This window comes from Sparassis crispa (assembly GCF_003851025.1).
Source record: "Sparassis crispa DNA, contig_000005F, whole genome shotgun sequence".
In the NCBI taxonomy this organism is placed as follows: domain Eukaryota; kingdom Fungi; phylum Basidiomycota; class Agaricomycetes; order Polyporales; family Sparassidaceae; genus Sparassis; species Sparassis crispa.
In genome coordinates this window covers 1,138,235-1,158,930 of record NW_020939752.1, presented here as the reverse complement: position 1 = coordinate 1,158,930, position 20,696 = coordinate 1,138,235, and the positions used below count along the sequence as shown (strand labels likewise).

The 20,696-nt window shown below is 52.3% G+C and overlaps 8 protein-coding genes across 8 annotated transcripts; 4 read left to right on the top strand and 4 right to left on the bottom strand.

Annotated features, from left to right (window-relative positions):
- Positions 1 to 336: 336 nt before the first annotated feature.
- SCP_0604150 (Protein transport protein Sec61 subunit beta) lies at positions 337 to 890 on the bottom strand (the record flags this gene model as incomplete). The annotated part of the gene is made up of 4 exons (XM_027759548.1): positions 337 to 433; positions 516 to 632; positions 734 to 816; positions 888 to 890. The coding sequence occupies 4 exons, from the start codon at positions 888 to 890 to the stop codon at positions 337 to 339; spliced, it is 300 nt and encodes a 99-aa protein (XP_027615349.1).
- A 166-nt stretch (positions 891 to 1,056) lies between these two features.
- On the top strand, positions 1,057 to 1,956 carry SCP_0604140 (hypothetical protein; the record flags this gene model as incomplete). The annotated part of the gene is made up of 5 exons (XM_027759547.1): positions 1,057 to 1,065; positions 1,119 to 1,191; positions 1,254 to 1,386; positions 1,438 to 1,825; positions 1,888 to 1,956. 5 exons carry the CDS (start codon positions 1,057 to 1,059, stop codon positions 1,954 to 1,956), a joined length of 672 nt encoding a protein of 223 aa, XP_027615348.1.
- A 602-nt stretch (positions 1,957 to 2,558) lies between these two features.
- SCP_0604130 (hypothetical protein) lies at positions 2,559 to 3,124 on the top strand (the record flags this gene model as incomplete). The annotated part of the gene is made up of 2 exons (XM_027759546.1): positions 2,559 to 2,570; positions 2,621 to 3,124. 2 exons carry the CDS (start codon positions 2,559 to 2,561, stop codon positions 3,122 to 3,124), a joined length of 516 nt encoding a protein of 171 aa, XP_027615347.1.
- A 687-nt stretch (positions 3,125 to 3,811) lies between these two features.
- Positions 3,812 to 4,292, top strand: SCP_0604120 (hypothetical protein; the record flags this gene model as incomplete). Its single annotated transcript, XM_027759545.1, has 2 exons — positions 3,812 to 3,858; positions 3,917 to 4,292. 2 exons carry the CDS (start codon positions 3,812 to 3,814, stop codon positions 4,290 to 4,292), a joined length of 423 nt encoding a protein of 140 aa, XP_027615346.1.
- Positions 4,293 to 5,211: 919 nt separating this feature from the next.
- SCP_0604110 (hypothetical protein) lies at positions 5,212 to 8,073 on the top strand (the record flags this gene model as incomplete). Its single annotated transcript, XM_027759544.1, has 10 exons — positions 5,212 to 5,377; positions 5,427 to 5,482; positions 5,926 to 6,048; positions 6,151 to 6,219; positions 6,280 to 6,411; positions 6,464 to 6,531; positions 6,605 to 6,613; positions 6,814 to 7,390; positions 7,451 to 7,663; positions 7,723 to 8,073. 10 exons carry the CDS (start codon positions 5,212 to 5,214, stop codon positions 8,071 to 8,073), a joined length of 1,764 nt encoding a protein of 587 aa, XP_027615345.1.
- A 1,180-nt stretch (positions 8,074 to 9,253) lies between these two features.
- On the bottom strand, positions 9,254 to 10,692 carry SCP_0604100 (Mo25-like protein; the record flags this gene model as incomplete). Its single annotated transcript, XM_027759543.1, has 8 exons — positions 9,254 to 9,295; positions 9,351 to 9,364; positions 9,441 to 9,546; positions 9,610 to 9,819; positions 9,898 to 10,030; positions 10,089 to 10,401; positions 10,460 to 10,520; positions 10,582 to 10,692. 8 exons carry the CDS (start codon positions 10,690 to 10,692, stop codon positions 9,254 to 9,256), a joined length of 990 nt encoding a protein of 329 aa, XP_027615344.1.
- Positions 10,693 to 12,314: 1,622 nt separating this feature from the next.
- SCP_0604090 (hypothetical protein) lies at positions 12,315 to 12,712 on the bottom strand (the record flags this gene model as incomplete). Its single annotated transcript, XM_027759542.1, has 4 exons — positions 12,315 to 12,344; positions 12,396 to 12,524; positions 12,578 to 12,634; positions 12,710 to 12,712. The coding sequence occupies 4 exons, from the start codon at positions 12,710 to 12,712 to the stop codon at positions 12,315 to 12,317; spliced, it is 219 nt and encodes a 72-aa protein (XP_027615343.1).
- Positions 12,713 to 17,877: 5,165 nt separating this feature from the next.
- On the bottom strand, positions 17,878 to 19,169 carry SCP_0604080 (hypothetical protein; the record flags this gene model as incomplete). The annotated part of the gene is made up of 3 exons (XM_027759541.1): positions 17,878 to 18,186; positions 18,251 to 18,385; positions 18,549 to 19,169. 3 exons carry the CDS (start codon positions 19,167 to 19,169, stop codon positions 17,878 to 17,880), a joined length of 1,065 nt encoding a protein of 354 aa, XP_027615342.1.
- Positions 19,170 to 20,696: the final 1,527 nt, after the last annotated feature.

The window sequence follows — 20,696 nt, the reverse complement described above, 5'->3', positions numbered from 1 at the left end:
TACTCCCCTTACCACTTCGGCCACAGACCGCTGAACACATGTAATCAATAATGATATCCATCACATTCGCCCACATATTATTCAAAACTCCAAGCATGACAGCAGGAAGAACATCCGTGTCCTCACATGTATTCATAAGTTATAGCTAAGTTCTGGGAGAGTGTATTTTGATAGCTATAGACAAAATGTCCCCAGCTTCATGTAAAGTAAATGCGCCACCATCCCTCCCATCATGCCAAAATTAAATACATCCTGTCAGAGTCAACTTCATCGCAGGCTACAACAGCTGACCAGTGCCGATGGACACCGTGTCAGACCCGACTAATGGGAGCTCGCCTATTTTGTGAACGCACGAATGATCTTCGCAGAGATGTGAAGGAAGAAAATGGAGGCAATGAAGGAGAGTGATAGAACGAGCACGATGAACGGGTCTCTGGAGGAGAAGCGAGTCGTCAGATGTTAAAGAACTGTCTCGTGCGCGTATGTAGGGGGGGATGTACTGAATAGAGACTTACACCCGGAGTCCTGGTGAATCATCCGTGTAGAGCTTCAGCATCGTGTTTGATGACCCGCCTGCGCCCGCGGCGCGCGTGGAGTTAGGTTTCGCGACCGGCGTGCTCGTCGCTCTCCGCCTGATGGCAGCAAACATCCAGAGCACACCCAAGAGATGTCATATAAGCGTCGAAATACAGGTTAGAACTGTGTTCCGAGCAAAGACAGATAGCATACGCACCGAATTTGCGCCCCTGGGGGCTTCGCAACACCAGAACCAGCGGAACGACCGGTTGCAGCGGGTCGGGAGACGTCTGAGTCTGACTGCTCGAGTAAATTACAGATGCAGTATTGCTCTATTAGTCAATTGAGATAGCGCAGAGGGAGAGACCCACCATGGTGTTGTGGCAAGTGTGCTGGCAAGCGCTGAGCGTTCTGTATGCTCCACGTGGTCCGACGAGCGTCATTTTGTCACACTACTCATGCTGGTAACGGTCAGGCGTGACAGGGAGGTACCGCAGCAATTGTCCGCCGGTACAGTCTAATCTCCACCATCACGTCGCAATGTCTCTTGTAAGTGCCCTGCCTAAGTCATTTGTTGCGAAAAATGTCATCCTTTATATTAGATTCATGCGCTAGTAGCTCAAGGGTCCACCATCCTTGCAGAGCACCAAGGCGGACAACGTGACTTCTCGCAAGGTGAGTGTACATTCGAAACCCATGTAGTAGTTGATCTCTGGCTTAATGAGCGACCCAATTAGCGACTCAAACTATCTTGTCGAAGATTCCACCAAATAACAGCAAGCTGACGTATGTGTGGGAACAATACCTCTTCCATTATGTTTCCGAAGGAGGGTACACATACCTGGTCATGGCGGACGACTCCGCAGGACGGTGAGCATTCGCCTACCAGCGCACCATCGCCTTCTGACATATATATCGTAGGCGGATGCCTTTCACCTTCCTGGCTGAGCTCCAGCAGAAATTCATTTCCTTCTCCGCTGCATCTTCCTCCTCACTCTCCACTTCGCCTGCCTATGCACTCCAGGGAACTTTCGGACCAGTCATCGCGCAACTCATGAATACATATAACACCACACCTCCTGCCGACGAGCTCACGCGCGCGCAGTCGGAGCTGGCGCAAGTGAAGGACATCATGGTGCAGAATGTAGAGCAGATCCTCTCGCGTGGGGAGCGCATCGAGCTGCTGGTGGACAAGACAGATAACATGGCGAGTCAGGCGACTGCATTCCGCCGAGGTGCACGTACGGTGCGTCGGGGTATGTGGTGGAAGAACACGCGCATTATGGGCTTGAGCGGTGTCGTGGCCTTGGTTCGTACATTGTCGCATTCTTGCATTCTGATTCACTCAAAATCTCGCCCTTTGTTACTCAGGTTTTTATTTGGATAATCACTGCTCAGTTCTGTGGTGCTGGCTTGAACCAGTGTGGGGCGAAGTCATAGAATTCCGCTTTGATGCGTTATCCCATCCACTTCGAAGATATCTTATGATTCATGCCGTACGTTGCTTAGTATTCCTTCTTGTCTTTGTTCTTTCGACCGTTATATATGAATCACTACAATTACGGGAAAGTATATCAGTAACGAGTGAAAGCATAGATATCGGTATGAATTCCAACTGAATGGATACAGTCATCCTGTTTATTGTCAGCTCATGCCTGTAGTGACAGATTGGTGAACACGGGAAATCCAGTACAGGGCTGAATATACGTCCGATTCGACCTTGGACCTATATCCCTTCGACATCACGTGCTGACCGCGTCGCGTGTGTGGCGAGCTCATTCGCGGGAATGAACGCGACCGCGCGAGTTCTTCGCCCACTCTGCCAAACATGATATCGGTGGGGGGTTAACGAGTGTGCTGCTAGTGCTACATTGGTAATGTGGGTGTACACGTGCACCGTGATCTCTTTGTTTGCTTTCTTCATTGTGCACCAAAAGTGGCCACGTCGCTCCTTATGCTGCACCCATTACAACTTGGTTCAACATTACAACATTGTTCATCATTGTTCAAGCTACAACATCATTTTTCGCGAAGAAATCGCCATGTCTCCTCCGGTGAGCACTCTCCTACGGGATGCCATTTGTGCCTCACCATTACGGGACAGATCCCACCAAAGCACTGCGTTCGTTGCCACATGATGTACACCACCAACGGGGAAGGGGGCTGCGTAATTCCGCACATCTTCGACTACCGTGATCAGCACGAATGGGAGATGGACGGGATCAAGGGCCGTGTATACGCATCCAAGTGTTGCGGCGACGAAGTCCGGGTGTTCGAGCGCGGAGCCGGGAGCGATTTCGTGCTGGAGGATGAGGGGCCATGTTTTCGCGGGTGCCATACGACCTCGGCCATCGTGGTGGAGTACAATTTGGTCAACGTCTTTCCGTGCCAGTTGGATAGGGAAGAGGAGTGTTTGAAGGAAGTGCTGGATATGACCTACCCTCCTGAGTTTTGCGAGGATTCTGATTACGACTGGGTGCCTGACGGTGAGACCACTCGCTCCAACAATCTGACCGATTGGCGTCGCCTTCGGCGATGCTGGTCTCGGTTGGCGACCCTGATCAGGGCCTTTGTTCGTTGTCTATATCGCTCTTCCAGATTATTTTAATTCAGCGTGTATCCGGTTTTGATGATGAGAGCTGTAGGTTCGGTTTGCTGCTCGGTGCCACCCTTCTGGTCGGGAGCCCAGAATGGAAGGCGCGCGGAAAAGCGTCGTATTTTCTAAGCGCTCTGTTCTGTTCTTTCATCTTTCGACTCTGAGGCTCCCTGTGCTCACGGCAGCCCACCGTCATCCCCGATTTGAACGATATCGAGACTGTATTTTTTTGAGTTCTTGCAGACTCGGCGACTAACAAGACTTGCCCTATGCACGAGAAAATTTTCAAGAAGGCTTCTTCGTATTTTGTCTGTCAGAGACGGTCTAAACACGCTATGGCGCTGGCTGCAAGGAGGTAAACGCTATATGAAGTCCCGTCGGTCCATTGGGCTCTAATTACCCAAGTTTCTGGGTATGCATCGGTAGGTGTAACTTTGTATTCCAAGCCCTGTCGCGACATGTGCCTTTATAGAGAGGAACGACTCTTTTTTCCTATCTACTAGAGGCTGGTTCACGAGCATAATATGTGCCCACTAACCGATTCTCCTTTAGCCGGCTGGACACCGGCCGACTTATCAACATACAACATCGGATTCTCGGACGAACACCATATGGCGTTCTCCGGTATACCTATTGTACCCGTGCGGAGAGCAGATCCTGCTATTCTCGAGAATACCGACCTGTCAGGCGTCGACTAAGATGCATTTCGTGCACTCCCAGCCTAAACGCAAGACCTTTTACGGGAAGTGAATTCCCTCGGTGCCCTCACAGATTTGCGTATACCTTGACGCAGCTGCTCACAAGATGGCGGCCTCCGTACTATCAGGCGAAGACGTGTGATGAGCAGATGTTCTTCGCGCGTGGAAAATCTGTCGGTACTATGACGAAGCGATCCATGGCGGATAAGTCTCGTTACGTCCAATTTTCGGGCCAAACTACAGTGCGTATACTCTCCCCCCCTTCGTCAAGTCTGGTTACCCCTCATGTCAAGCTTTCGGCATCCGATGAGAATCCGGAAACCAAACTGGATGCACTTGCAGCATACGGGCAAAACAAGCCGAGACGGGAGAAAGTCAAGCTACCGTCCGTCTTGTCGGAAGAGTTCGCAGGCGTACCCTTCCGTGGATTTGCACCAACATTTCACAGCCTCCCCATGACCTTTCGCGCGCTGCCGCCGTAGGGGACGGGACTGTAGTCCGTGCTCCAAGGGAAACAGGTGTGTGTGGATGTGTTCCACCTGTGCTAGATTTGCACCAGTATCGGGCGAAAGGCGTACAAACTTTGGATAACCGTCGTGTACTCTAGAGCTTCAATGTGTTCGTCGATTACCTCTATGTGAGTGATGGGTAAGACCACTGAGATCATTTTCCTCTGCACCTCGCATGACCCTTTTCTACGTGTTCAGATACTGTTTTAAATATCTTGACATGATATTGGTGTGAACTTATCCGGATTTGACCCTCGATGGTCGTTCCTTTTGCCAAGATTACTTCAGTCTCGGGGCCGGCAAGGTAGATGGTAGTATGACGTCGACTATACATACGGCCATGGCTTTTGCTCATTTGGAAAGGAGTCTCAACGGCGGAGGACAAGGAACAGCAGTTAAATATAAAATATATTCCTCCTCGTACCGGCGGGCGAGGGCATTGATCGATCTGGAAGTGTCCGCATCTTGTCTATCATCTGAGATCGCGAATCTCCTGTACTTCTTCAGCTGCGACGACAACAGTTGAAATTTTCATCCCTTGCTCACGTTGTAAGGACAAAGCATGAGGTTACAGATACCTCCCGACTCTGCACCGTAGCCATCAATCACAGCTCTGGGGCCGAGATGCACCTCATGCAGCTTCTCGAATGAGATCAAAAAAAAGGGGCCGATATACATATATAGCTCTTTTCTCCAAGCGAGAGGAAAAAAATCATGATCTCAATTACGGGGATCTTGAAAAAGTCCAGACCGCACTGTACCTCAGTAGCGGGAATCATCATCTATCTTACCAATTGGAGAAGGTGTGTTTCCATATTGGGAACTATGGGAATTTTGCGATCCACGAGCGAGTCACACTGACCTTATGTGGTAATAAGGCCATCACGTTGTCATGTCCACTCTCAGCGAGCCTGAATGCTGCGGCCGCTCTCCGGTTGAAATCGCACTTGTACGTGTGCACGGTTACGATTTTTGTTCGCCTGGCGACTTGGACCCCGTTTTTCAAGAGATGTTGATCATCGTACTTCGTAATCTCTATCTTCAGGGCACATATCACTGTGAGTAGAAGGAAATTGGAAATTTTCAGGACATTGAAGGCTATACAAGACGATGACGACGGCTTTTCGCATCACCATGGCACTACACGCCCATTCATTCCACTGGTGCGTAATCGACGACATACTACTTTGCCGCACACGCCACGTACAGTAGTTTATTCTGTCCTGGCGCTAAGTTGCATTGTCTCCGAGGCAAGTTCCGATGAAGGGTGCGTTATGAAATGCGCGGATCTTTGTGTCGGCGCCGGAGACAAATTTGCCTTTGCTTCGTGTTTCGCCTGTCGCGGCGCTGCAGGAAGACTGCGGGGAATCAGTGCTAACCCAATGGAGACATGATCTTAGGCTTTGCTGGTCGGTGACCTTACGGCATTGCTGATCAATGCATGTCCGAACATCCTCCTCTCCTTGACTTTTTTTGGGGATGGTGAGCGCGGCAATGCACGCGGCACAGTTTTTTCTATGCGTCTTTATATTCGTTCCTGCTGGCATCTGCGATTTCCTGGCCGACCTGACCGTCGTCCCCCAACCCCTCGCTCCTTACAACTCAGCACACGATCATCGTTATATTCTTGTTCACGCAAGCTATGCCTCGACTGCCTTCATATCGTCTCAGCCACGGTGTGCGTTATCATCCTTTCTCTAGATGCAACCGCCCTAAGGACTCCAAGATGGTGTGTGGACTGAGTCTCTTGTTAGCGTTATCTTGTAAATGTCCTGATCCTTTTCTCTTGGTTCGTGATGCTGGCGTCCTTCTGGATCCCGTGTGCACTTAGAAGAGACACATGGACACGCGCGTCCTCGAGGATAGTTTTGACTTCAACTCGTTGCCCCGGGTATTTCTGGTACGTGTATCTGTCGGCCTTGTCGTCACTGTTTTCCCACTCACCGATGGGCATTTATAGCGTCCTGCACGTTACGGTGAAGATTCTGACAGCGACGTCTCGGTGCTGCATCTCGACATCTGTACCACAAGTCAAGCGGATGAGAGAATTACGAATGAGATAAACAGGCGACCCGGCACAGCGCTGGCAATGGTCAAGTCAATACTTTTGTTGATTTTGCACCCACCAATCGTTTTGTCCCAAGGCCCCTTCTCAGAGGACATCGTCCCAAGGCCCCTTCTCAGAGGACATCGTAAGGCTCGCCCTTGTTAGGTGCGTTTGTCGTATGACTATGCCCATAGCTCCCAGCCTTGTCTTGAAATCCGCTCACCTTCATTAATGACAGTTGCTTTCGGTCTGTTTTTGCCCTTGCATTTGTTTTGTTTCGTCAGATGCCTTCTTTTTGTGCGTACTACACTTTTCTCATAATAGCGAATCATATTTCAGATTTATATGTCTAGCGTAGAGCCTGTCTTCTTACGAGTGTTATATTGTAAATACTTCTGTGATGCTTTCTCAGAATTTATCGGTCGAATGATCGCGTTTTGAGGGCAGTGCGATCGAAGATGTTGAAGATCTAGATCTGACTGAACCACGTAGCCACTTGCATTTTCCCCGGGCCTTCACTCTGCATAACAAACGACTGTATCTTGTCTTCACCGCTCACCCATCGCGCCAGAAATTCCGCGTAACATTCCTTGCTTTTCTTTTGCAACAGCTTGAACCTTGCCTGGACCCAAAGAGTCCCAAACTTTCCACGAGCTTCAAATCAAGACCAACACCCGCGCACACGCCGTCACCGACATCAGCATTCGCCATGTCGAACAGCGTACAATACTCAGTAATCGTGCCCGCTTACAAGGAAGCAAGTAACCTGCGCCCGCTTGTGACTCGCGTCTTCGCCGCGCTGCAGCGCGACAGCTCGTCCGTGCCCGCTGAGCTCACCGAGATCATCATCGTCGACGACAACTCGCGCGACGGTTCCGTCGAGGAGGTGTTCGCGCTCCAGCGAGAGGGCTACAACGTACGCATCATCGTGCGCACCACCGAGCGCGGTCTCAGCAGCGCGGTCGTGCGCGGATTCCAGGAAGCGGCGGGGGACAATTTGCTGTGCATGGATGCGGACTTGCAGGTGCGTGGTCGTACTATGGGCGTCGTTGTGCTAGACTTGACTGATGTAAGGGATACGCAGCATCCGCCAGAATATGTCCCACAGATGCTCGCAGCACTCTCGCCTTCCAAACAGTTCGTGCTGGGCACGCGGTATGGCGGCGGCGTGGGCGCGGTCGACGACGGCTGGCCGCTCTACCGGCGCGTCATCTCTGGCGGTGCGCGTCTGCTAGCACTCCCGCTCACCCCCGCTAGCGACCCTATGTCTGGGTTCTTCGGGATCCGCAAGGAAGCAGTACGTCTCGCGTTCCCCCGCCCGTCTCCATTCTGACTGTAACGCATGCACGGCCGCAGTTCCTGAAGGCGCGCAACCTGGACGCGGGCGGCTTCAAGATCGCGCTTGACCTGCTCGTGAAGGCGCCGCTCCCGGCGACGAGCATCGCGGAAGTGCCGTTCGCGTTCGGCCTACGCTCCGCGGGGGAGTCCAAGCTCTCAGGCAAGGTCATGCTGCGCTACCTCCGGCAGCTCGCGGAGCTGTACTGGTTCAAGTACAGTGCGCTCGTCTTCCTGTTCTGCGTCTGCTTCCTCCTCATGCTTGTGCTACTTGCACGGTGGATCATACTCGGCGGCCCGTGGGTAGAGAGCGCGCCCGTCATGCCGGGGCATATTGCGGGGAGTAGGGGCAAAGCGCGTGGGCGGTGGTAGGCACAAGTGGGCGCAAATCGGGTGACGTTTACGCATGGTGTACTCGGGCTTGCGAGTTGAATGCAGCTCGGTGAGCTCGGAGTGGATTCCCGTTCTACTTATATTGTACAACATACAGATCCGGAACATTATATACATAATGAAAGCAGGCAATTCATTGGTGCGCCTGTTGCGGAAGGAGGCGTCCGTGTACGAGAGCATGAAGAAGGGTGCCATATCAAAAGAGAGGAGATCAAGAGGAAGATGGGTCATCGGGGTGACAAACCAGAACATGACAAGCGGTAAGTAGTTCGAGAGAGCGACGGAACGAAGCAAGCGGCAGTAACCGGGGAGAGCAGATCGAGTCCTGGAACTGTAGGTAGTACAAGGTGGACTGGAAGTATACGTATCTTAACGACGAGGAAGCGGAGGATGCGACGGACTAGATGGACGATGGCTACGTCCTACCGGGGTCGTGCGCAACATTCCCCAGCTGCAAATCGCATCTGAACCGCGAAACTTCAGAGATCGGAGATAAAGGACAGGTACAATCCGACCCTGCTGAACTCCTGCATCCCCTCGAAACGAAGAGCCACACGGTCGGCTGTTCATGCTGCCCGGGAACTACTGCAGACACTCCGGCGACGATGAGACGATCGCAAACCCGAGCGAACCTCCGCGAAGAGGGCCCTGCGAGCACGAAACGTGCTGTCATGCGCCGATCAGGGGAAGTCCTCCATTCCCGTCCACGGGACCCACCCTCCACACTTGGAAATCGGATCTGCAAAAGCACCACCGCGCTCGGCTCCGACTCGCTCCACAGACGAACGAACGCGCTGCCAGACCGAGACTCGGGACTTGAGACCAGGAATGAGACGAAATATCATACATGTAGCGAGTCCAACAGTAGAGGTAGATGACAGAACCGATGCAGCAGAGATGGGGCGGATACGAGGATATGACAAGAGACACGACATACGACACGACGACACGGAATACAAGAATAGACGTGAGACTTCTGGACGAACGAGAGGAGACTGTGGGATGGGGCGAGGTGGGTAGGATGCTGGTGATACAAGTGGGAGGAAGGTCAGAGAGCGAAGTGGAGGGACCTGACGAAGGTCGTGGCCCTGCGGGGTAGTAAAGCGTGGCGAGAGTTGGCGTTAAGAGAGGGATAATCGAGGGAGGGGGTTACGTCGAACTATAAGTTCTGTATCTGAACAATCAGGAATTGCTTCTCGTCCTACGAAAGGGAAATTAGCAACGAAGGGGTGAACAGTGAACACATATAGGCGTACCGTGAATTGTTCATCTGTGAAGTGAAGGAAGGTTGTTGAGTGTACGAAGGAGGATGATATGACGGCAGAGTAAGAGGGAAAGACACGCACCCTCCTTATCGTTATGAAAGCCCTTGAGGAATTGTAGGAGTTTCTCCTTGTTCCGTCGCAGAATACTTTCAATCTGTGGTGGTTTCTTCGGGTTCGCGACAAATACCTACATTGCACCAAATACATCAGCAAGCAATTTGAGTAGAATAAAGGATAAAGCGAACGGCACCTTGAAGACGTGGAACGCCTCAAATTGGATGTTCCGGCTCTTGTTCCGCAAGAGGTTCATCATGAGCTTGAGATTCGTCTCGCTCGCGATGTAGCGCGTCATGACGCTGAAGTTCGCACGATCGAGCAGGATCTCGCCAAGGAGCTTCAATGATTGTCGTTTAGTCACATAGTTCTCCGAGTTGATCAGCGTGGTGAAGGAGGCGAAAAACTGCTCAACCAAATATCAGCAACAGATGCTCACCGCCTAAGATCTCGCGGGCTAGAAGGGGACGAATAGATGACCCACTCTATCGTAATTCTTGTCGAGATACTCAGCCACCATGGTCTTGTGCCGCGTGAGCGTCTCTTTGAGGTTTGTATACGCATCACACGAAACCCCGAACGTCGTTGCCTCAATGTAATGTGGGAATGTGTAGAATCTACGGCAGAACACCGTGTCAATCATCTAACCTTTACGCCGCGACATGGAAGACGCACTGATCCGAATAGAGTAGGATCTTCGCCAGTGACTCGTGGCGGAGCATCTCGCGGAGAATCATGCCCGTATTAAGCGCAACTTCTTCTTTGCTATACCCGTTGAACGCAGCGAAAAGCACCTCCGGGCGCCCACAGAGGTATTCGACCGTCGGGAAGCGCGCACCGATCTGGCGCCGAAGGAGGTTGTTGAAGATCTGCACGACGTCCTTGCGCATCTCGAACTCGAGCTTGTCGATGTTCAGCAGGAGGCTGTGCAGCAGATCCGTCGAGTACGTCTCCTGTGCGAGCTGGGCGACGAGCTCCGGGAGTGGGTCTGAGGGAGTATACTGAGTGGGCGCAGCGGTGCAAAGTGAAGATAAGGGTGCGCGTACCACCGTCTCCATACAAGATCGCTTTGATCTGCTGCAGATTCTTGACCACGTCCTCGTTCGCCTGTGCCCCCGCCGCCGCTCTCGTCAGTTACAAGCTCTCCCTCGGGCACGGCGCCACACACCTTTCGCCTTGTCTCCGTGCTGGGAGGGCCCGCCTCCAGCTTGGACAGAGAGTCACGCAGACCGCGGACGAGATCTGGGGGAGTGCGCTGCTTAGTCTTGAAGAAATTCATTGTGAGAGCGATATGGGGAGTGCCAAGTGAGGAGGAATGAAGGCGTTGGACCTCAGACCAAGTGTCTGTGGTGTTGGTATGTCACGAAAGGCGTATTACGAGTTCAGGCCGGGAACTTTGTCAGCAAGCAAGAGGAGAACAGATGGGGCATGCGACGACGATATGCCGCCGGGAGAACACCAGAGCAGACGATAGCTGGAAATGAACGATCCAGTGGCAGAGGCTCTCCGAACCTCGACCGATTCAACCTGCCACGTGATCTGGTGTATGTCCATATGCAGTAACTTGGAACACCAGGAAAGAAACCTATGTAGAGAACTTAATATTTCATCCCGGACGACACCAGGTTCACACCCGATAACCCCTTGGTCTTACTGTCGAGTCCGGAACAAAATTTTGCGTAAGTTGCCGCAGCTGTGAGTTCGTCCAGTCAAAGAATGAAGGATCTCAATGCAGGCTTGGTGAAAAACTTATGGGGTCGGACGGCTGAAGTGACCACGGCCTGATACTGTCCGGACCACTGGTCCGGAGAATGATTACAAAGAAGATATGCTGGAAAACCGCGCGGCACTACTGGTTCCCAAACGGGTCGGGGGACTGAATACAGGACCCGAGACGAGTCGCTCGATACCGACATTTCAGGGACTGTAGGTCTGATTTCATCCGGATATTTGACGGCCGTACTAGGGGGCTCCGGAGTTGATATTCTGTCAACCAGACACCCTTTCTCCCCCCGCTTTGGAAGTGCTACCTCATCCGAGCGAACGGGCAATATTCTGCCTCAGCCATTCGGAAGGGGAGTATTCTACCCAGGTACTCGGACGGACAGTGGGGCAGAAATTTGGCAGACGGGTTCACCTCATTAATTCCGATGTTCGAGGGTCAGAATGCCCAAATTTTACCCGAATGTCTAGGCCCGAGTCCGAAGAATCGGATCGGCTGCTTGCATCTCTTGTCGCGGGTTCTTTGAAGAAGAGTCCAAGTGCCCGAGAAACACACCAAGATTAGAAGACACCGCTGGCTGGTACAATATCTGGAACTCATTATTGCTGTCTTGTCTACATTGGTTAAGCCGTGTGCGAAATAAAGTATCAAAGGCTGACACCTCCACTCGAATCTAGCCTTTGCAGGAACCTACAACAACGCTCGAAGGTCTCAGAAAAGGTACGCGCCGCACAGCTCTATGTGACCAGCCAACATCGAGGCAATGTTCGGATCATCCACAAGCGAACAGACCAGTGTCACTGCATTACCGAGACTCTACAAAGAGGACGCGACGGACAAAGAGGCGTAAGTGCTAAGTTAATGCAATCCATGCCAAGGTAAAGGAGTTACCGTGGGGTATGGTAGGAGGCATAGTAACCCGTCATAAGTGGAGACCGTGAGCTCCGAAGTAAAACCAAAGCCTAGTATTGTAGCGAAAATCAAGATAACAATGGATGCAGCCATAGAGCTGTACACAAAACCATTGATCCAGTTTTGGCACGGCTCAATTTTTGGCGAGATCTTGGTGCAGCGGGACGCGTCGACCGTTGCGGACCGCCGAGAGCACCCACCATGCTCACTCAGTACGGCCCGCCGCCTCGCCGGAGACCGAGTCTGTCCAGTGCAAAGAGGAACGGTCAGTTGCGCCACATGGTCGCCATAATGTCCTATCAGAGACCCTATGAGCAAGTGGAGCGGTACAAGTCGCACAGACGTACCAGGACCATGAACAATAACCTACGCCGGCGGTCTCTCAAATCATCTCCACGCCGCTCGTGTCTCGCAGCAGTAAGATCGAGCATAGGAACATCGCCGTTGGGATCCTCACCACCGCCACTCACGGCACGCTGCAATCTCCATCGGTGAGCGTCAAGTATCCCGATATGGAGGAACGACGTACCAGAAATACGGGAGGCGGAAGGTCCTCCCGTGTATCCTCTTCATCGTCGATATCCTTCTGGAATATCAATTCAACCACGGCGATGAGGACAACCCAGGCCGAAGGAACGTTTATAGGTTGTCGATTACTGACCATGTCTGAGTCGCGATACAGTCGGCGAAAATACGATGCATACGGATGGTACCGTATTTCGTGATTGCCGCGATAATTCGGCAATCGAGGCATTGTTGAGCGCGACGAGCGCGTGCCCGAAGAAGTGATGCAGCGAAACGACACCTACAGGACGCGTCAGAGCAAACAAAGAAAATGCTCAGCGAAAGGGAGACGTGTAGAAAACGAGGCGACGAGAGGACCAGCACGCGGTTCGCAGGGGCAAAGACGGTGCTGGTGGTCGTAGCTGGTCAAGGTGCAGACGAAGCAGAATCCCGTGTTCCACAAATTTATAGAATCACGGACGAATGTGGCAAAAAGTGGGTTTTAGCCCGGCCGCGCCCTTTTCAGGCTAGCGAGAGGATGCTCTCAGTCGACACGTTCCAACCCACATCGACCACAGAACGACCGCTGCAACAACGACGAAAGTCGCTTTCACACGGCTGGTGCATTGTCTCCCTGTCGGTTCCGCTCTGGACCTGGCGCCTCACAGACGGGGAGGATCAGGTCGAGAGAGTTGATCGGCACCGGAGAGCATCAAAGAGGACCCAATTGCAGATAGGTAATCTGGCCAGGGCGGCCGTTCGAAGTGATACGGAGGTCTGTCAAACTCAGCCTATTAACAATTTCAGCCAAAACGGGCACCCTCCAAAAGCAGTGAGCCGTCGTCACGTCCAGAATTGTGAAAACGGATATGTTCCTGCGTTTCAGAAACAGCCATTGTCCGACTGCCCAGCGCTCCGAAAGTTCAGATTCCCACATCTCATGAGCCACGGCCACGGTTCTCTCTTTTCTGATTGGCCTCTGTCTCCCTGCTGCACGATTGCAACAGGGACAAGAAGCCAATCACATCGCCTTCAGTCGGAAAGCGGCAATTTCCGACGGAAACAATGGCTTTCTCAAGTGGATGCCTTTCCAACTGAGCACCCAACCAGCATCGGCGGTATTCCGCAGAGAAAAGATATGAACAAAAACTTTTGTTGATGTCCACAAAGACGACGGTACTCCGTGATGTCCCCGTGTATAAGCCTACAGGCGGCGGACTCGAAGGTCACAGAGTGTGTGACGTACGCGTCGGGGTGACGTCACGTTACGCAGCCCACCAGGCAAGTCGCATATTATCCTCTGCATGAGCTGACTGATTAGCGACGAGCCCTTGCCTCCCAAGATCGGATAAAACAAAAATTCGTCGAAAAGACGATTGTCCTCCAGCGCATCCCATACATTTTGGAAAGCGCCCGCGATTTAATCCACGTGACCACCTCGCTCACCACTCGCCGAAAATATGTCGAATGCACCTAGGGAGGAAAAAGGTAGTATGAGAGTACTCACCTACCTCCCGTCTGAATGACGGTTTGTGTGCCCGGCAAGGGTTGCTCATTGCAGCCTATGATGGATGTGCACGACGGGGTTCGTCGGGACCTGCTTTGTGACTGCACATTCCGGCCAAAAATCTGCGGACACACAATCTGCAGACACTGGAGACACAATCTGCGGACACAATCCACGGATACAGATACGTGTCAACCCGGCTAAGGGGTAGCACCAGAAACATCAAGTAGAGTCAAGAGATATCCTAGAAACAGCACCACAGAGGTAATTCTTGCAATCTTGTAGCATATAGCAGCCATGATAAACTGGAGCCCGGAGCAGTCCTATGTTCTTGCCGTGATAGCCAACCGGCGGATGGATGATCATCGGACAAGAGGACAAACAGGCCGCGATTGCGCGGCGGATTTCTGCTTGTAGCGTCGTGGTTGTGGTCGTCCGTCTGGCCCGTCACATCGATGAACATATATGGGATGGACGCGGCGCTGTCGATGTGTCTGCAACAATTCCCGCGCACCATCCGAGTCTTGGGCAATCTCCCGAGCGGCTGAAAGCGGGTCGTTCAGGGATAATGCTCCTCGTGTACTTAGCGAGCTTGGGCACCAGTCCAATTCGGACTGAGTCGCTCCTTCACCGTTGAGGTATCCGACACACATCAAACACTAGATGCCTGTCCCTGCATCATCTCCCATCTGGTATACTTGGCCACAGTAACTCAGGTGGCTGGTGCAATCCACATTCTTCACTGCATGGCAACAACTACTGGTGCAGATCAACTGAGATACCTTGGACACTCGGATATTGGTGTATAATCCACAATGCAGTATACAGGATAAACTACACCTCATGTTGATCGTCCCACATTGTCCCAAAGATGCAATAGCTGCAGCTATTATTTCAATAACATTGCTGCCCAGAGAACATGATTATCGCACAGTGCCTAACTTCAACCTTTAACAAGTGCTTTGACATGTTTTCTTTCAGAGGATTCCACCTATCATTCCATTCTGTGGACAGCAGCATGTGAATGAGCACAATCTTAGTGCTACATATACACCTGCATCACATCATCACTCACACCATCTAGCATTGCTTACAGTATTTTTCTGTTGTGAACAATGGTTCAGGACAATGAAATATTTGATTTTGACTGCTATCATCCTAACTGTGAGCTTTTCATTGCCTCAGAATACCAGAAAACTGTTCTTTATCCAGGCAGATCAACTAATTGGTGCATCCAGAAATATTATGACATTTTTAAGGACATTTTCACCGTGCATATTGGTGAATTATCAATGAGCTGTTAAGCATGCAGGAATTTGAAGTGATCATCAACTCCATTAACACAAAAGGAATGGGGACACAAAACCCATTGCAAGTGCTCAAAAAGACACAGATTACATTTTCTCAGTGTCTTCACCGCTAAAAATTTACAGCAGGTGTCTCAAAATTTGATGGTGGATGGCAGTGGACAAAGAGTTTGGAGGACATGCAAAGCATAGATGCACATGACTACTAAGCACCAGCAGAGTTTTGGGGGTGTTGATGTTGGTGTATTACAGTGGAAAGTTCAACTTCTCTGCCAGCATCCACCAATGTCTGTCAACATTCCTCAGCCAAGACCGGCAACTGGTGCTGCATCATGTTGAGTGCAACTGGCATCTGATGACTAGGCCCGGGTGTCATAAAGATACTCTGGCATCTACTTGAATCCTGTGCCTCCTCTGCACTTAAAAAAATTGCAAAAATGCTCCTTTGTTCGCTATAACACCTCTGTATACATGCTTATAGGAATTCCCTCTCAAAAATGCATTGGCGATGCTGCTGCAATACAAACTCTGCTGCAAAAAATGTGCATGGGTGCCTATCTTCAAGCAATGTCCGTCCGGTATCATTCAGTACTGGTTGGATCTAAATGTTGCTTATTTGTGATGAAAATATTGGAAGGGAACATATCATTTATCTACGACATCCGGAAGGCATTGCCCATTAGCAGACTATACTGGATACTGATGGCGAGGGCTGATTGGTTGAAACCCAGTGGCAGACGGCAAAATGTAGTGGTAGTCAGTGAGGTACATGGCGAATGACAACAACAGTCACCAGCGACTGACGGACTACAGTGTACTTCGCTGGCGGTTGCTGGACGTCAGTGGCCAATGACTGGCATGCAGTGGATGTAAACTGACTGCCGGTGAACACAGCCGGAATTCGCCGGCGGCCAGTAGCTTTGCATATTACTGAGTTTTGGCGATCGGCAACCTCTCCTAGCGACTTTCTTGCACACGCAGAACACGGTTTTGAGACTTAGGCACTGTATTCTGAGCTTTAATACTACTGGGCGGGGCAATCGGCGACCTCACAATTGCTGTGCGCTGTAAAGCAGGCTGAAGGAATGATGTCTGTTGGCGGAGTTTCTGTTGGCGAAGGTCCCTTTGAGCATCTCTCAGTGAACCTCTGCTAGGGAATGTCTATCGGCGCATGTCTCTATGGGCCGGTTCAACGTCTTCTAGCGGTTGAGTCACCTGGCGGATGAGCCTGGCGTAGGCATCCTGGCGGCGAACCTATCCTGGCGACCTTATCCTGGCAAACATGTCCTGACAAACATATCCTGGCGAACATATCCTGACAAACATATCCTGGCGAACATCCCGTGCCGAGCACTGATCCTGGCAAACATCTCATGCCGAACACTGATCCGGCCCAACAGATCCTGGGCCAGTGGCGAACAGATCTCCAGTGGCGAACATCCCGTGGCGAACCTGACTTCTCCCAGCCGGCGAACGTATCTGGCACCGAACGTATCTGGCGAACAGATCCTGGCGAACGTCTCTGGGAGACAGCCATCGTCTCACTGCCAGCACCACCTGAATTGACTGTGACATGCCACGTCTCCGTTATTGTCTCTCGCTCGTCTTGGCGATGTGCAGCGTCCATTCCGATAGCATTATGTACGGCGGCGTCTTCCCCCGACGTGTGCATGGACTCGCAGCCCCGTTGGAAGCAGTATAAAAACCCTGACTCCCTCTCAAATTGCCCTCTCGGACGTTGTACGTCGCGACATGCTACCAGTGGCTTAAAGATAAGTATTACGATGCGTGTCTCCTGGACGTTAACCCAGTTCTTCCGCCTCCCGCGCTTCGGTCTGACTCACGGTCGTCCCCGCCAACTACACGTATCGCCGCACATCTGCCACGTACATACATCCGCGCGAGCTTCGCAGACAGATCCGCCAGTAACTAACTCCACAATGTACCGCGTATCACATCTGTCAGACAGACTCGCGTCTTGGGCGGGCCTGGCCACGTTGTCTGACACACGCACCGCTCAATTCAGTTACTACGGCCGCTGGCGTGCTCTGCACAATTCATTTCGATTTCATTGTTCGATTGCTGTGGCATAATGGCAACGCCGCCGTCAACCTGAGGCCCGATGTGGCGCGGCAGCTGTACCCCTCTGCACCTGGACGTTAACGTTGACGGTAAGCCTGATCCTGATTGCAAGCAGCGACCTCGAAGGATAAGTAGATTAAGCAGACTATGTACTTTTTCACTGCGAATTATATACTGCATGTCCTTGCCCGTATCTGTGTGCCGTCCAGCGCCGGAGCGCGTCCAGGCTGGGCAGGGACGTAATAGAAAGTCCAAAATACGATACAAGAACTTGGAAGCGTCCGATAGGATACAAGACGGGAATCAAAGCGTCCGGGTATGCGGGGAAATAACAAAGCCCAATATCGAGAATACGTGAGAGCGTGAGCGTGCCCCAGGATACGCTATGCACATCGGGCACATGAGCACCTGAGGGCGGGGACGGGTGGACTAGACCGCGCTCATCCGCCGCACACCTGGCGCAGTCCGCACGAGCAACGCATTGTCCGTCACAGATGCTGTGCCCGCGTCGGGCTTCTCCGCCTGCGCTGTCTGCACGTCGACGGACGGTGCCGGACCTGCAGCCGGAGCGCGGGGAGCGGTCATGGTGTGCGCGCGGGGGCGTACGAGGGGCGTCCCGGTGCGGATGAGGTCAAACAGCCTCGTGTGCTTGCGCGCCTCATTCAGGTATAGGTGCGTGTCAGTGATCTTGATGTCCGAGCTCAGCTCGATGCGCTCGAGACCTGGGTTTAGGCAAATCTACCGGAGCACACACCGGGAGTTAGTGGGGGCGCGCTCGTCACGTACGTGGATATACACTGACCTCCAGAAGTGCACTGTTCCAAACTGAGGGCAGCACGGTGCAGACGGTGCGCAGCGCGGGTGCTGCGATCAATGCGGCGGTGAACTGAGTAAGGGAGGCTGGTGGCGAGAAGCGGAAGGCAATGTCCACAGTTTTCTGTGGCACAAGTCTCATTAGCACGCACAATCAAGGCAGCGTAGGGGGTGATAATTGCATAACCCGGAAACTCAATCAATAAGCAAGAGCAGAGATATCCGAAATATTCCGACAGGGGAGAAGAGTATGACTCGACGAAAGCGCACGAAATGACGAAACATACCAGATGTTTCCACTCGGCGATCGCCTCGCTGAGCTTCTCGAAGAGTAGGGTGGTCCGAGGGAGGGTCAGGTACGCATATGCGGTCTTACGTATGGTGAGATGCTTCAAGCTGGTCATCTTCTTGAAGCTAGCACAAAAGTGGAGTAGCTTCTCGTTCATGACCTTTACGTCTGGTCCCGGCGCTCCACCCGGAATAGTCGCAGTGGACACCGCACCATCGTCGATAGTCATATCGAACTCCTCAAGACATGGGCACATGGCGACAACATCCTCCAGACCATCGAAGACACCCTCGACACAGATGGAGCGTACCCAGTGACCGAAGTCAGGGTTCGCACGCAGTGTGCTGGCCAGGAGGGAGGTATGACGTGCGGAGCGGAGTACGACGTGACGGTAATGCAGCGGCGTCGCGATGCGTATCCAGGTGTGGGACACGAGTAGCGCGGCGATGTGGGTATGACGGGAAGCGTCGGGAGACGGTACGTCCGCAGATAGGGTAGGAGCAGGACGAGTCATGTGCCATGGAGGGCGAGTGGTGGAGCAGTGCACGGAGGGGGTGACGACGTGTTCGAGGATATGCTCGAGGAGTTCCTCGGGTATGGACGAGATGGCACCGTGCATGTTGCTGGTAGCGTGCGGGGTGCGTGCTGGTCTCGCGGGAATGTAGAGTTTCGGAATCGAGATGATGCACGCTTTAAATGCTAGATAGACGCGAAGAATCAGCTACAGATGATTAGATGCTTACACAGAACAGGATATGCACGTACCGAGGTACGGAACGGCACAAACTGGGAGGCTATCCCGCGAAGGCCCAGAGTGGAACCGGCGGAGCAGTATCACCAGGCACCGAGGGTTGTCAAAGGAACGATGTACTGCCGCCAGCGACTCTCGCTTGAAATTAGGGTATGAAGATGCCAATGATGAACTCCAGCACCTGAGCTTCTACAACGAGGAAAGAAATTTTTGAAAGAAAAAGGAGAGACTGGGGTATTCAGATGGGTATCGATGGGTGGGTCACTCAGCAAGTTGGCGCATCTATTGCCAGCTCGCAGGTGGGAAGAAGACAGCAGCAGAGGTCGGAAGAGTCTTCGGTAAGGTTGCTAAGTAGCATGTGCGATGTCCCGTCGGTCAATTTCTTGAGCAAAAACTTTCCGCGAAAATATATAATTTCAGTCTCCGCGACACGCCCCACCTAGGAAGACGTGCAAAAGCGGAAGTCCCATCGGGTTCCGGACACTCGCATTTAGGGAGGAGAGAAGGAAAAACATCTGTTTCGAGGGCAGGCGCCCAGGCCGCCACTCTCTCCCGGTCAGACTTCCTTCAAGAAATTGCAGAAGCCCGTTTCCGATGATTTCCAGAACCTGATCAGGTCAAGGAACTGTGACGGAATACCGAAATTCTCAGGGATTCAAAAGCTCAAATATTCACATCGTCTCAAACCTTGTTGGACATTTGACAAGACATAAAACTCGACGAACAAGGCCATGCAATGCGCAGCGCCTCCTCCTTTTGTCGCATTTGTTTCAGATAAACAATTGCGCTGATCTTCGACCGACTCATCTCAAAATCGACAGATATAGGCAAGGTGTGGGCGAACCTGCGGCTGTCACGTCTGCTATCCCCTCACTGGCACTGCCCGACTTGATGATGCGCAGTTGACATCTCTCTTCTGATCTCGACTGATGATTCACCCGAGGAGCCTTCGACACAGGATCCAGATCACGTTAGGCTCGAGCTCGGCAAATTTCTCCACCGTTCATCTCGAGGGCCCTGGTACCAGCTGGTAGCGTGTCCCGTGGAATATTTAGAACAGAACCCTCATTTTGCGTCCTCTTACGATGATACTAATGATGCTAACGCTTATCCGCGTCAGCTGCCTCTGCGCTGTCCTTGCTCGAAGCGAAGTGGAAGTGTTCTCGCGCTTCGACGAGATATATGCATGATACGGTCTCCTTGCGGTCTCCCCATAAGCTTCGCGATAGGCTGGCTGGCTCTCCACGAGACGGTGAGAACGCCCGAGACAGGCCAGCGTCTTCCTCGAGTTCTTGTCTTGGTCACGGTGAAATTCACGACCGCTGGCAGTCCCGCCCATACTCTCCCTAACGGCGTGCGCAGTGAATATCTCAGTCGCTGCGCCGTGATTCGTCC